Source organism: Notechis scutatus, chromosome 6 (assembly GCF_049901735.1).
Source record: "Notechis scutatus isolate UNSWTSFEM ecotype Mainland chromosome 6, rNotScu1.2, whole genome shotgun sequence".
Taxonomy (NCBI): Eukaryota; Metazoa; Chordata; class Lepidosauria; order Squamata; family Elapidae; genus Notechis; species Notechis scutatus.
The window spans coordinates 30,597,018-30,613,332 of NC_142014.1; the positions used below are offsets into that span (position 1 = coordinate 30,597,018).

Sequence of the window (16,315 nt, forward strand, 5' to 3'; positions counted from 1 at the left end):
AAGAAGAAGAAGAAGAAGAAGAAGAAGAAGAAGAAGAAGAAGAAGAAGAAGAAAAACCTGGGCTAAGTGTAGAAAATGTGCATTTATCCGGCCACCATGTTAGCAGATTTCGCTTTTCCTTTTCAAGTATATTCAGGAAATAAGTCACGGCGTTCGGCTTACCCCACGCAACGCAGCCAGAGGCAGAATGGGACAAGAAGAGCCACAAACATCTATTAAACTTGACTATTATCAAGTTAATATTTGATGGACGACCATTTTGTTTTTCCCAGAAAAGTCCAAATTTTCTCAATGCAATTTCCCACTTTCCTTCAGTGTCCCTAGAACTGGCTTTTTCCACCACCCCCTTGGTGGGGTTCTTCAGCTATGACCTGTATGTCATTAAGATCTTGTGTATCCATTTGGAGTAGTAAGCCACCTTGACGAAAATCCCGGGCCGTTTGGGAACTGCACATCCTCGTCCAGGGATAATCACTCCCACTACAATCTTGATTCTATTCTGTTCACAGACCAGTGGGCCACCGTAATCCCGCTAGTAAGATAAAAACAAGACAAATTGCATCGATGCATTTATGGAAGAGAGATTAAGACGAGAAAAACTAATTGTAAAACAAGGAAGGACTCGCCTGTAGTATGTATAACAGTAGCATAAGAACGCTTGATGGCAAATTAATCTTGATAATAGATTCTATTCTATTCTATTCTATTCCATATTTTCTATTCTATTCTATATCCTATTCTTATTCTATTATTCTTATTCTATTCTATTCTTATTCCATTCTCAATAGATTCTATTCTATTCCATATTTTATATCCTATTCTATTCTATTCTATTTTTTCTATTCTATTTTCTTTCTATTCTATTTTATATACTTTCTATTCTATTCTATTCTTATTCTATTCCATTCCATATTTTATATTCTATTCTATTCTATTCCATATTTTCTATTCTATTCTATTCTATTCTATTCTATTCTATTCTATTCTATTCTATTCTATTCTATTCTATTCTATTCTATTCTATTCTATTCTATTCTATTCTATTCTATTCTATTCTATTCTTTTTCTATTCTATTATTATATTCTATTCTTATTCTATTCTCAATAGATTCTATTCTATTCCATATTTTCTATTCTATTCTATTCTATTCTATTCTTATTCTATTTTCTATTCTATTCTATTCTTATTCTTATTCTTATTCTATTATTCTTATTCTATTCTATTCTCAATAGATTCTATTCTATTCTATTCTATTCTATTCTATTCTATTCTATTCTATTCTATTCTATTCCATTCTATATTCCATTCCATTCCATTCCATTCCAATTCTTATTCTTATTCTTATTCTTATTCTATTATTCTTATTCTATTCTATTCTCAATAGAGTCTATTCTATTCTATTCTATTCCATATTTTCTATTCTATTCTATTCTATTCTATTCTATTCTATTCTATTCTATTCTATTCTATTCTATTCTATTCCATTCCATTCCATTCCATTCCATTCCATTCCATTCCATTCCATTCCATTCCATTCTATTCTATTCTATTCTATTCTATTCTATTCTATTCTATTCTATGAGCTGTACTGGCACAATGGAGAATAGAGTATTGCAGGCTACTTTTGCTGACTGCTGACTGCCAGTGATTTGGCAGTTCGAATCTTGCTAACTCAAGGTTGATTCAGCTTTCCATCCTTCTGAAGTCAGTAAAATGAGAACTCAGATTGTTGGGGACAATATGCTGACTTTGTAAACCGCTTAGAGAGGGGCTGTAAAGCAGAGTGAAGTGGTATATAAGTCTAAGTGCTATTGCTATTGTACCTCACAAGTTCCACTGCCGATGCTCTCAGCTCGAGCGCACATTTCGGATTCCTTCAGGACTACGTTTCCTCCAAAATCTTGAATGCAGCGTTCGTTCCCCATCATGATCATATTTGCTTCCTGAAGTTGCCCATCAAAATTTCTTGCTGTAATTTTGAAGAGAAATAACTGTTCTTTACTCCATCTCATTGATTGATTGATTTGGGGCTATCAAATCATGGTCAACTCTTAGAGACCACAGAGAAAGAAATTATGATGATCTATCAATGTCCCAAAAGATAATACTTTCTCTTATGCACACTCTACTCCCATCCATGACAAGGCAAGGCAAGTTCTATTGTCATTTTTTGACTCTGAGCACACTGGCCCACATTAAAAATGAAATTCTGTTGCCTGCTCTCAAAAGGAAGCATATATCTACCCATATACATACATTACAGACATATACACTTGCTACGCACACACACACACACATACGCACACGCACGCCTTTACACATATTATGTCTCTCTCTGTGTGTATCACTGTCCATTTTGAATACATAGCAGAAAGAGGGAATTTGAGAGTTCACAAGCTTGACACTATATGGAATGAAACTATGGCTGAATCTGGATGTTCTGCTTCAGATACCACAAATCCCCCTCCCAGAAGGTAACAAGGAAAAGAGGTCATGAAAAAGATGTGCAGCATCCCAGACAATCCTGTGGACCCTGCTCAAGCATCCCTTATACGCCATGCCTTGGATAGAAGGAAGTGAACTCCCAATAATATTTTCTGCTGTCCTCACCACTCTCTGCACCGCCTTCCTGTCTGAAGCAGTAATGCTTCCAAACTAGACAGTAATGCAATGTGACAGGATGCTCTCGATTGTCTCTCTACAGAAAGTGGTAAGTACAGGAGAAGGAAGGAAGATGTACTTTTATCATCATCATCATCATCATCATCCTCTTCCTCCCCCTTTTCATCTTTTAATGACCCCATAATCCCTTGCGGAGTGGAGTCTGGGCAACAGAATGGAGCTGAGTGTTTATTGGCCGGATTCCCTTCCTGTCACCAATATGGAGTTTTGTTCAGCAGATACATTCTCATTGTGCCCAGAGAGAGAAATATCTGCCTCCACTTAGGATCGAACTCACAGCCTCCTGATTGTTAGGCGACAGCTTCACCTCTAGGCTACCGCACCACTCAAGATGTACTTTTCTCAAGTGAAAAAATTCTGATAGAAGAGGAAGTGATTAAGAAAATAATAGAATGTGCAGAAATGAGTAAATGGACATTAGAAATTAGAGAGCAAGAAGATTAAGAATATTATTAGATATGGGATTTATTTTATCAATGGCTAGATAAGAAAATACAAAAAAAGATACATTATAATATAAATATAACATAATAGTAAAGATAAGACAATGTAATGATATGTTACAATTGATCACAATGAAATGAATGATATTATGAACTAGGCTTTGTAAAAGTTGAGATTTGCTTGAAAAGGATGACGTGAATTTGTAATAATAATGACCCCATAATGACCCTAATAATGATTTGATAATAATATAATATATTATGCATAGTTGATCTATATAATATGAATTTTAATTTAAACTCAGAAACTGTTGATATCTGCACAAAAGATATGTACCAACCGATACACTATACAATGGAAAGATGGTTTTATTTGATGTTTTATGTTTGTATTTGTCAATGTTTGTTGTCAAAATTAAAAAAAAAATTCTAAAAAAAGATATACTTTTCTCACATGACAGAGAAAATGCAGGTGCTGCTATGCCCACTTCACCAGTGTCACAATGTTGAGCAACCAAGCCAACCTACCTTGTCACCTGCTGTACAAATGAACACATCATTTACCCTGGCCCGATCAAACCCAAAGTTAGTTCAAAGAATGATCGCACATATTTCATCGCGAAAGTCTTATGTGATCAGAAGAAAAATCATTCTAGGCAGCTCTTGTAGATTTCAGACAAGGTCTTGATCTGATTTCTGGGTCCAACAAACAAACTAGGATCTGGGGGAAAGACGGTCTGTCCCAAACTTGAATTACTTACTTCCTGTGTGTCCCCATCCATAAACACTGCACGTGATCCCATCTGGAATGGTGCAACCAGAAATGGGCAGGCGGATAATAGCTACGGCGTTATTGCTTACTGCAGGTCTAAAGAAGAAGACATTTATGGGAATAAGTAGGCAAATGTAACATATCTTTTCAAATCAGATGAAGACATCAGATTCTTATGATGCATTGCATAGCCAGCCAGGTGGTAAGACTGGATTTGGGATTTTCATCCTCTAATCAAGTTCTTCCCAAGGACCTGGGATATGCAGATATGGATGTTACATGGTGTTACAAGGTATTGTTGCAGGATGTAAGATGCAAAGGGTAAACACCTTTCCTTCCAGTAGCTGGCCCTAGTTGCTCAACCAACAATCCAGAGCCCTACTGTGATAACCTGGGGCGTGGCACAAAAGCAACAAAGTGACAAAAGTAGGTAAAAGTTGGCCCCCAATGTCCAGTTATCATCGGCTGGAGAAAAAACTCTCCCAAGAACAGTTTTTAAAGGGAAGAAATTAAGTCTGAACCCAAAGTACATATAAATTATAAATAAAAATCAACACAAACCACGCAATTAACGAGACAGGACAGGATAAGGAATTGCAGACTTCAAAAGATAACGAAACACACACAGATGGGAGGATGCCAGAACCCAGATAAGATTTGACAAGCAAAGATAATTCACACTTTACTTCCAGCAAGGTGCTGTGTGCAAACACCCTTTTTAAATCCTGTTTTCCCAGCTGCAGCTAATGAAGGGAATCAGGGCCCTTTTCGCCCCCCATAAGCCATGTTGCTCCCTTCTCCATTCTTCCCTGTGTGCCCTAGGATGAAGAGAGGGTGGGCCTGGGTCTTCCTCTGAATGCCCAGCCGGACTGTGCCCTTCCCCAGTTTCTTCCACAGCCACCGGAGCCACACTCCCCCTCCCTGTCAGCTGCTTGACCTCCCCCTCAGAATCAGATTCCACCAGGGGCATGACACCTACAGTCCATTGTTCACCAGATGTCCAGAATGGGGTCTATGACAATTCACCACAGCCACCTTGCTACAGCCAACTCAGTATGGCCATCTCGCAAAGAGCCAACTTGCCATGGACAACTCACCGCAGGACAATTTGCTGCAGGACAAGCGTCACACTAATATCAAAGAAATGATGGAATAGAATCATTAAGGAAAGGAGGGACAAAATGAAAAGGCAAAAATTAAAATATTGTTTTATTTATTTTAAATAATTAAATTGAATTGTTAAATTGTCCCATGGCAAGTTGTTCCATAGAGAGTTGGCCATGGCAAGTTGTCCCATAGCTAGTTGGCCATGGAGAGTTGGCTCATGGCTGTGGTAAGTTGCCCATGGCAAGTTGGCTGTAGTGAGTTTGATGCAGCAAGTTGTCCCATTCTGGTCCAGGAATTCCAACATTTAGTGCAGTGCTTGTTGATCTGAGTGACAACCGAGTGAGTATAGGTGGCGGTAATTTACATCTCATCATATTTTTTTAAAGGAAAGGTGCTCTTTGTGGGATTCCTCTGATGAGACTTGTCCAGTATGATTGAACCTCTGACATAGTTCTCATCCTTTTCAGAGCACACAATCTCCCCAAGCACATCAACGTTTGCAGCAAAACTCCAAAAGGGATAATTATTAGACCCCAATGCAGGCCCATCCCTTCCAGGGACATTATTACATTAGGATGCCAAAGGTATCTATGGAGGAGGAGTATTCAAAAAGGCAAATCTTCCATTAACAGAATAACAGAGTTGGAAAGAGACCTTGTTCCAATCTTCTCAAGCAGGAAACCCTATTCCACTCCAGACAAGTAACTGTCCAATCTCTTCTTAAAATCCTCCAGTGATGGAGCACCCACAACTTCTGAAGCCAAGCTATTCCACTGATTAATTGTTCTGTTAGAAAATTTTATCTTATTTCTAGGTTGCTTCTCTCCTTGATTAGTTTCATCCATTGCTTCTTTTTCTTGCCTTCAGGTGCTTTGGAGAATAGCTGGACTCCCTCTTCTTTGGGGCAGCCCCTCAAATATTAGAAGCTATTATATCATCCATAGTCCTTCTTTTCATCAAGCTAGACATATCCAATTCCTGTAACCGTTCTTCATATGTTTTAGCCTCCAGTCTCCTAATCATCTTCATTGCTCCTCTCTGCATCCTTTCTGCGATGGTGAGTGACAATTTGACTTTTTGGACAGACCTGGACAACACTCTTTATGATTGCGATGGTGAGTGACAATTTGACTTTTTGGACAGACCTGGACAACACTCTTTATGATTGCATGCAACTTAAAGCCTTCAGCAGCCTTCAGTAGCATGGTTTCACCCTTCCATTAAATCCAACAAACAGAGAATTGCCTATGAAATATTAGCGTAACTTCAACCCACCTGGAAAGCTTCAGTAAAACTATATCCGATCCTTCAGGCCCGTAGACCAACTGGGAAATATTTAGAACTTGCTTATGCTTTTCTTCATGAGCTCTTTCCACATTATGGATACCAAGCCAAGCCTGATAGTCTTTGAGGTTATGCCTAAAGAAAGCAAACATAATTGGATTAGGGGTCAATAAAAAAATAAACCAGGATGGAAGATAGATTAGATAGGCTCCCCGCCACAGACTGCTCATTCTGCTTATTTGCTTTGTCGTGATCTATTTAGATAACCATTGCTCAATTTAAACAAAGGTAGCTTAAGCAGGGGTCAGTTCATTCCCCACCCCCAAACAAAATAAATCACTGAAATCATAAGGCTGTTGCCATATTTTAGTCTCCCGAAGTGGAAACTGGAACTATTCCAGCAGTTCACGCTGTGAAAATGGTGCCATCTGGACTAACCTCTTGGGTTTTCACTCTGAACAGACCTTGAACTATAACAACACCAGTGCGAATAGTTTAAACCCTACCGTTATTGAATAAAAATGTGTCCAGTTCCTAGATCGAGCTTCAACCAAGAAAAAGGAGACTTGTCTAGATATGGGTTCATCTAGAAAAGCAGGACATTTCCAAGAAAATTCACAAAAATGTGACCCTCACAAGACCCTCATATGATGTGACACACACACACACGACCCATCACTAGATTCTCACTTGATGTGATCCTTCCATCACAAGACCTCCTGCCCACATGAAGCCCTTATCAGCAGAAGAACACCGACACTGGCCTCCCCTAAACTCCCCTGAAGATGTTACCTAGCCAGGTAATAAAATGTTCAGAAACCAACCCACAAGCTTGAAGAATGAACCTCCACTTTCGTCCTCCACCCAACTGCAGATATTCACCACCATCACAAACTAAAATAACGGTTCTCTACTCAAATGCTCTGAATAGTCCAGAGTTGCATTGTATTAGAACAGGGGTGTCAAACTCGATTGCATTGAGGGCCACACCAGAGTTGTGTTTGACCTTGGAGGGGTCAGGTGGGCATGGCTGAGGTGGGCATGGTTAACTCGGCATCACTTATCGAGGCTCCGTTTTCAGCATGATGGCCTCCTGCAGCCCTCTGCCAGCATGCTGCCTGCCTGGGCTCTGTTTTCAGCTATGATGGCCTCCCCAGGCTCCATTTTCATTGGCAGAGGGCTATAGGAGACCATCGCGGCCAAAAATGGGACTGGGGGGACCACAGGGGGCCTTCTCGAGTTCCATTTTCACTGGCAGAGGCACCGCGGGCCGGTCCTTCGCTGTTTCCAGGGTGCCCACATGGGCCAGATCCAAGCAACTTGCGGGCCAGACTTGGCTTGCAGGCCTTGAATTTGACACCCCTTGTTCTGACCCAAACCCTTGTCCAATAAAACAAACTTGAACCAAAGGGAACAGAAACCTTTTAATGATTCTTACGAATCCCTGGTTAAAAGGCTGCTGCAAACTAATTAACTTTGATAAGCACAAGCCTCGCCAAAACTGTGCGAGGCTGCCAAGAATAACAGATAAGAAATATTTCACAACACAAGAGTCTTCCAATGCCAACTGTAATGTCCACAAGGCTGAGTTTCAAAATGTCTTTGCTTCCTGCAAAGAACGTCCGATTCACAGCTGGCTTTTATCTTCTTGAAGGAGGGGGCATTACCTTGCAGCCTTACTCCCGAGTCACCCATGCTACTGCAGCTTCTCTTTCCTACAAGCAGTCCTGCATGCACGTGCACTTGGCACAGGCCCCTCAGGAACCTCTTCATCGCTGCTGCCAGCCCCCACAACCTCTGAAGGCAGCAGTCCACTCCCTAATGGTCTTAGTCCCTCATCTGAGTCCTCGCTCTCCTCAGCCATCCGCACCTGCTGCCAGCTAACCACAACACCCCTGTTATAAAAGTTGGGAATAATTTAACCTTTATCCCTCCCTTCCCACTGCCTTTTTTTTGCGATGTCAGAAAACCAACATTTCTACCCAGGGGCCAACTGTAAAAGGTGGGATCCTGCTAGAAGATCTTATAAAAAGTGAAATAGATACCGAGAGAGGAAGCACTGTTTGGCTGTTAGGACCCAATCCTCTTTCACCAGTGAACCGCCACAGAAATGTCTGCCCCTGCTGGAGAAACCAAGGAATGAACAATTATTTGGGGGCCAATCTGCTTATATGAGCTTCCCATTTATATCATGCAGTAGTCCTCGATTTACAACCACAATGGAAGCCAAAATTTCTGTTGCCAAGCAAGACGGTTGAGTGAATTTTTCCCCATTTTATGACATTTCTTGCTACAGTTGTTAAGTGAGTTGCAGTTGTTAAGTTACTGACGTGGTTGTTAAGTGAATCTGGCTTCCCCATTGACTTTGCTTGTCAGAAGGTCACAAAAGGAGATCACATGACCCCGGCACATTGCAACAGCCATCAATATGAGTCAGTTGCCAAACATCTGGATTTGGATCCCTGGGGATGCTGCAATGGTCATAAGTGTGAAAAAATGGTCACTATGTGACTTTTTCAGTGCCGTTGTAACTTTAAATGGTCACTAAATGAACTGATGTAAGTTGAGGATTACATTTTACTTTAGCCACTGATGGAAGCAGATTTTGCTTGGACATGTCTAGAGGAATGTAAACAATACATTGCTTATCTGACAGTCAACCAAGAGGACAATTGTAATGTCCAAAATTTTAAGGTGGCATTGCTAATTCGGGTTCATGGACAGGAACTAGGCAATACCCAAGACAATAAGTTGAGAAAAGATTGCAATGGTCCACACAGAGACCTGAGAAACAATCCTTGAATAGTTGTTCCTCAAGACTGAACAATTGGCTTCTCGAATAAAAATGCAAAGAATTTTAGTTGCGACACAATCAAAAACTGGCATTTCTAGACCTCAAAAAAAAAAAAAAAAATCATCTGATGCATAATTTGTATTTTGGTTTTGATGACCATGGAGGGAATCAACCAGGGGTGGGATTCCACCGGTATAACAACCGGTTCGGTGATCGCATGCTTCTAGCGCGCGCACGCTTCCCGCACCAAACACACTAAACGCATGCTCCATCTGCACGCTCCATATTTTAAAAAGCTCTTACTGTCAACTAAAAAATACTCCTTTGGGTTTTTTAGTTGCCAGCAGAAAGGGAGTGGGGGAAAGCAGTGCATTCCTTAAATGCTTCAGATAATCGCCTTGGCAGACGAAGCTGTTGGTGCGCAAAATTATTACTGGTTAACATGATTGATGACTCTTGGCTATGGATGTGTCTCATTGGAGAATGTACATCCAGAGGGTGGGGGGAAAACCAGGGTCAAGGGTGAAATGAATGATGTGTCAGAGAAACAATGTGATCGGAAAGAGTAAGGCTGGGTGAGCGGGCCCACATGCTTGTTGCAGCGAACCGGTTCACTGCCAGCTGATCTTCGGAGCAAGGGGTTCATCCGAACCAGTCCGAACCAGTTAGAATCCCACCCCTGGAATCAACATAGAGAAGAGAGCTATGCCTCGGTTCTCACCTGTCTTTCAAGCTGACCATCCATCCTTTATCGGGTTGTGTTGGGATCCCATTCACGACTCGTAGGTGCTTTGTCGAAGCACAAGGGATGATGGGAACTGGAATATTGATAATTGATTAGGGGGTTACGTAGAATCCCCAAATGAAAATTCACCACTTTATAGAACTATGTTCAAACTTCTAAAAGCTAATAAGTAACCAAAGACATTTGGTTATATGCATATAACATATACATAGATTATATATTCTGTAAGCCTTTAACCCAGGGGTCTTCAAACTTGACAGCTTTAAGACTGGTGGACTTCAACTCCCAGAATTCCTCCTCCAGTCATGTTAGCTCAGGAATTCTGGGAGTTGAAGTCCACCAGTCTTAAACTTGCCAAATTTGAAGACCCTTGCTTTAACCATTCCAACGACTCCTGTATTAAATTGTCTAAATCAAAACTAAACCAAAGAAAAAGATAACCAACGATAATATACCTAATCTTGTTTAGAGTTTTCTCAATTACACTGGGTTCCATATCTTCTTGTTTATTGGACTAATGTAAAGGCCACTTAGGGTTAGATCCATAACCAAGTCCAGTCATAAAAAAAATAACATATCATCATCATCATCATTATCATCACCATCAGCACATTGTAATGGCATTGTTGATTGAGTCATGATGTCATGATTTACTAAGTTTTTATCTGTGATATATCCCAAATATGTTTTTTTTTTCAAAAGGCAACTGGACTTTGTTTTTCCTTGAAGACGTTTCACTTCTCCTCCAAGAAGCTTCTTCAGTTCTGACTGAATGGTGGACGATGAAAGGATTTATATTCCTTGAAGTCATCTGGTCATTAGTACTCTTTCTGAGAGTCATTGGGACAGACAGATGGACAGACAGACAGACAGACAGACAGACAGACAGACAGACAGACACACACACACACACACACACACACACACATATATATATATATATATATATATATATATAGAGAGAGAGAGAGAGAGAGAGAGAGAGAGAGAGAGAGAGAGAGAGAGAGAGAGAAGAGATGATAGAGAGAAAGAATGAAAGAGAGAGAATGGCAGGTAGGTGGCGAGAGGGAGGGAGAGAGACAGACAGACAGAAAATGGATGGATGGATGGTTGAATAGATGAATGGATGGAATCTTCTTGGGACTGCTGAAAAGGACTGTCATCTAAAAGGAGATATGTGGTGTCATCTCTCTCTCCCTCTGTTGAGATAGACCTTTTGAATCTTAATGTAGATGGCCTCCTTGACCCCTCTTTCAAACCAGCGATCCTCTCTGTCCAGAATGTGGACTTTCATCCTCCACCATCCAGCCAGAAGCTTCTTGGATGAAAAATAAGGAAAGTCCAGTTGCTTCTCCAAAAAAAAGCATCTTTGGGACAACCATGACCTGGATGACTTGAGAATCTCCATAGACATTCATCTATGAGATTGTGTCATTATTTGGGTCATCATTCACCACCCCTCCCAGACAACCTCATCATGAAAGGTTCTGATTACTTACTGTCTAAACTGCTCATCATAGAAACTGGTTCATTGTCACCTAAAAAGACAACACAATGCAATCACGTTGAGATAACTTCATTTAATAACAAGAAACATATCATGCAAATGAGAGCTCTCTACTGCCTTGTTCCGTGACAAACATTCAAGAATCCCTCCTTTCATCAATACAGGTAGTCCTTGACTTATGACCACAATTCAGCCCAACATTTCTGTTGTTAAGCGAGACATTGGTTAAGTGAGTTTTGCCCCATTTTATGACCTTTCTTGCCACACTGGTTAAGTGAATTATTGCAGTCGTTAAGTGGATCTAGCTTCCCCATCGACTCTGCTTGTTGGAAAAGGTCGCAAAAGGAGACCCCTGGTGATTGTCATAAATCTGAGTCAGTTACCAAGCACCTGAATTTTGTTGACGTGACCATGGGGAAGTTGTAATGGCCATGTGTGGGGTAAAAAATGGCCATAAGTCACTTTTTTTTCAGTGCCGTTGCCACTTTGAATGGTGACTAAATGAAGTGTTGTAAGTCAAGGACTGCCTGTCTTTGGACAAACATTTACTGAGAAGAACAATCTGATTTGTTTTGTTTTTTTGGTTTTGTTTTAATTTGGTTTGTCAATTGCTTACAAGATAATAGGTATAAGTAAAAACATAGTTATGAATAAGAAAAATAAAAGGAACAATAGGACAGGGACTGTAAGCACATTGGTGTGCTTATGCATGCCCCCTACAGACCTCTTAGGAAAGGGGTGAGGTCAACAGTAGAAAGTCTAAGGTTAAAGTTTTTGGGGTTTGGGGAAGAAACCACAGAGTCAGGTAGAATATTCCAGACATTGACCACTCTGTTGCTGAAGTCGTAATTCCTGCATCCTCCTTCATCAGTGCCCAAACCATTTCGAATGACACTGTTGCAACTATTGCATCTCTGACTACTAGAAATCTCTTAAATAATCCCACAACACTTTAATTTCTCCTTTTCAGATTATCAAGTTTAGATCCTTCCTACTATAATGTCAATCATGAAGATTACCGGAGGAGTAACTGTTGGCGCAGTGGTTAGAATGCAGTATTGCAGGCTAACTCTGCCCACAGCCAGCAGTTCAATCCTGACTAGCTCAAGGTTGACTTCCCTCTTTCCAAGGTCGGTAAAATGAGGACCCAGACTGTTGGGGACAATAGGCTGACTCTGTAAACTGCTTAGAGAGAGCTGTAAAGCACTGTGAAGCAGTATATAAGTCTTAGTGCTATGGCTATCTCTGCCAAAGTGGCTCAGTTGTTAGAATGCAGTATTGCAGGACACTTCTGCTGACTGCCAGCTGTCAGCAGTTTGATTCTCACTGGTTCAATGTTGACTCAGCCTTCCATCATTCTGAGGTTGGTAAAATGAGGGCCCTTATTGTTGGGACAATACACTGATTCTGTAAACCGTTTAGAGGGGGCTGTGAAGCGGTATATAAGTCTTAGTGTTCTTGCTATCTCCGCTGCAGTGGCGCAGTGGTTAGAATGCAGCATTGCGGGCAAACTCTGCCTGCTGCCAGCAGTTCGATCCTGACTAGCTCAAGGTTGACTCAGCCTTCCATTCTTCCGAGGTCGGTAAAATGAGGACCCGATTGTTAGGGGCCATATGGTGACTTTGTAAACAGCTTAGAGAGGGCTGCAAAGCAGTGTGTAGTGGTATATAAGTCTAAGGGCTGTTGCTAAATTACTAGCTGCTCAGCTGTTTCTCCCCAGTGGACAATCTCAGAATGTGAATATTTTAAACTCCCTCATGGAGAATCTCAGAATGTGAAGGGGGATTTGCACAACAAATAGCAGTATTGTTTGTCCAGAGCCACTTCAAACAGCAGTGATGTCAAAATAACCACAACATGATGTCACAACACAAATGCTTGCTTATTTTCGTCCTTGTCTTATGTCGATCAACAACCACTAGGCATAATTCTTATCATTGCAATGCCTTTTAATTAGGCGATTCCAGCTCCTTCGGAGTGACCCAAATACATACATCTAGATATACGACAGTAGTCCCAAGGCATTTTAGGATTGCTGGTGTAGCACCAAGGGCCGTGAGCATCGTCATCTGGATTGCGACAGTAATTTTTCTTCACCTTGCTTATATCTAGGTCTTTATATATAGGGAGGTGCCTAGAAGGGGAACGAAAAAACACACACACAGCCCTAAGATCCCCACTTTTTCAGAAGCATACACGTTATTGCAGAAATGTATACCGTATAATCCTAACCGTGGGAGAAAGAACTGGGAGGCAGTGTGAAAAGATGAATCAACCTAGAATCTCAACGTAGCTGCAAGTGAACAAAGTCCAACCTCTCCTTGAATTTGATTGGCCTTTATTTAACTCGGGTTCAGACAGTTAGTTGAGAAGATTCCTAGGCATAGGCTATTTGGCAACCATCAATTTAATTGGAATAATTAAAATAATGTTAATGTCCCACCTCCTCTTAATTTTTAACTTTTTAAAAAATATCTACTGCTTTATATTTTAGCATTTTATGGTATACCATCCACAGTCGTTCTTTGAGAAATGTGGAAAATTAGACAGACAGACAGACAGACTGCCAGATAGATAGATAATGATAGATAGATGGATGGACGGACAGACAGACAGACAGATAGAAGAGAGGGAGGGGGAGAGAGAGATGACAAAACTGCCAATGATAGCTAAATAAATGGTTCTTGTGAAAAAATGTATGTCAGGCATAAAGAATCAGGTCTATTCACAGGGTTGCAGCATAGAAGATTTCTTCAAGCTTATACACAAGAATCTGGTCAGCTAAAATTCAATACTAAATTGGTGCCAGATAAGGGTCAACAGGATCCAAGATTCAAAGTTGGACTTGGAGCACATGTGGAAGCGCCATAACCCTAAACTGCTGACATTCTTCACTCCACCCTCAGCTCTGCCTGCCTCTTCTCTTACAATTTACCTACAATTGGAAGCCTTTTATGGACTTTTGCCAGGAAATAAGAAAAGTCAATTTATAACATAATGGAGTTGATGATTGTTAAAATTTAGGTGGGAAAAGATTTTCCCTCTTTTGGGGGGGAAATAGACAGTGTATTGCATGTTAAACTAAGAGCTGAAGGTGTTTCTTATATCCTTGGAAGAAGAAGTTGGAAGTAACTCTTTGTATATATTTTTGTTTTCCTTTCTTCTTTATATCTTACTGCCCTTCTATTTCTACCTCTCCTTTTCCTCTTTATCTCTCTTCCTGGTTATTAGTTTATTCTAGTTTTCATTCATACATTTTTTTAAAAAATTACTAGAATTATTATGAAAACAGGAGTATACATGTTATCTAATTCACAATGTGGTTATTCAATGAACCTGGTTGGGTTTTGAGACAATCTTAAATAAAAACATGATGCAAATCTATTTGTAAACCCAAGAACCGCAGAAGCCAGAGAAATGTCAGAGGAAAATTAGGACAGAAGAAATAGAAATCAAGAGTGACAAAACAAGCCACTTGTTGTATAACCATGAACTTTAAAAATATCTATTGAAATGCAGATGTGCACACATTTTGTGCTCTTTGAGATGGAAAGCAATAAATAGCAAAATCCTTCCCCACAAATAAAAACCACTTTAAATTAAACGCTTCTACCAAATAACCCTGCAGAAGAAATTTATGATGTCACTTCTCACATTTGAGGCCAAGATGTTATGATTGGGGGGAAAATGCATGTGTCTTAGAAGTGAGTGTGTCTTGGTGTGAGTGTGGTGAAAGAATTGTGAGTTGGCTTTCATAAGTGTACTGGAGAAACTCACAAAAGAACATTGTGTATTCAAAAGTGAATTTATGTAAAGGTCAGCCCAGCTGATCATCACATGAGGAAGGAATAGCTTTGTGCCAACCACATTCAAGAAGATGGTTGCATTTAATTCAGAGAAACCTGGATTCCAACAAAGCTAGTTCTGAAATAAATCTGGACCAATCCCTGTCTCTTAATCCTGGCTTGTCACAGAGGAATGATCAAATAGGATGTAGGAATCTCACCTGCTTTAGCTTCCTTGCAGAAATGCTAAACTTTACTGCAATAAGCAAGCCAGGTGTGATACACAGCCTTGATTTAAAAAGATTCACCTATGAAATCTGACTCAAAAGAGGAAATGCAGCATGGTGGATTCTAAAGTTCTTGCAATGTTTTAATGCTCCTTATTGTTCTCATTGTTTTACATTGCTTTTTAAGATTGCAATTTTAATACGTGTTTCTGAATTGTGAGCTGCCCTGGGTTTTTTGCTGAGATGGGTGGCTATAGAAATCAAATATAGATAGATAATAGATGACAGACAGACAGACAGACAGATATGATATGATAGAGATAGATAGAGATAGATAGATAGATAGATAGATAGAGACAGACAGACAGACAGACAGACAGACAGATAGATGATAGAGACAGAGAGAGAAAGAAAGAGCGACAGATAGATGGATGATAGATAGATAGATAGATAGATAGATAGATAGATAGATAATAGACAGATAGATAGATAGATAGATAGATAGACAGACAGACAGACAGATGATAGACAAACAGATAGATGAGAGAGAGAAAGAGATAGATAGATAGATAGATAGATAGATAGATAGATAGATAGATAGATAGATAGATAGATAGATGGATGGATGGATGGATGGATGGATGGATGGATGGATGGATGGATGGATGGATAGATGGATGGATGTACATACCTTCTTAAATCTTGGATGTTTTTATCCCACATGGAGCAAGTCAAGCCGAACCGTGTCTGGGCTAAATTGCCCATATAGTTTGTCCCATTCCCTCGGAAACAATCTGTGTGTTTTGGTTTAAAAGAAAAATCAAGTTAGTTAAGAGAAACCCTTGTATTATCATTGCTGCCATTTGAGATACAGAAATTCTTTCTGGATATTCCTTAACTCAACTTCGAAAATGTTTACATTATAGAGTACACCTTACCTTGTTCAAGTTAATATAGCATAGAAATAC

The 16,315-nt window shown here is 40.1% G+C and overlaps 1 protein-coding gene across 4 annotated transcripts in view; it reads right to left on the reverse strand.

Moving 5' to 3' along the window:
* Positions 1-217: 217 nt before the first annotated feature.
* Positions 218-16,315, reverse strand: part of HGF (hepatocyte growth factor) — a 79,397-nt gene continuing 63,299 nt past the window's right edge. For 2 of the 4 annotated variants that reach the window (XM_087967846.1, XM_087967848.1), the window contains exons 10-18: positions 16,039-16,141; positions 13,330-13,469; positions 11,328-11,366; positions 9,805-9,901; positions 8,335-8,412; positions 6,281-6,424; positions 3,888-3,994; positions 1,825-1,970; positions 225-532 (exon numbers count right to left, since the gene is read on the reverse strand). In XM_087967846.1, coding sequence (XP_087823972.1) covers positions 365-532; positions 1,825-1,970; positions 3,888-3,994; positions 6,281-6,424; positions 8,335-8,412; positions 9,805-9,901; positions 11,328-11,366; positions 13,330-13,469; positions 16,039-16,141 — 1,022 coding nt within the window. In that variant the 3' untranslated portion in view covers positions 225-364. Of the gene's footprint in view, positions 533-1,824; positions 1,971-3,887; positions 3,995-6,280; positions 6,425-8,334; positions 8,413-9,804; positions 9,902-11,327; positions 11,367-13,329; positions 13,470-16,038; positions 16,142-16,315 lie in introns of all 4 variants that reach the window. The other 2 variants (XM_087967847.1, XM_087967849.1) reach the window with 2 other exon arrangements.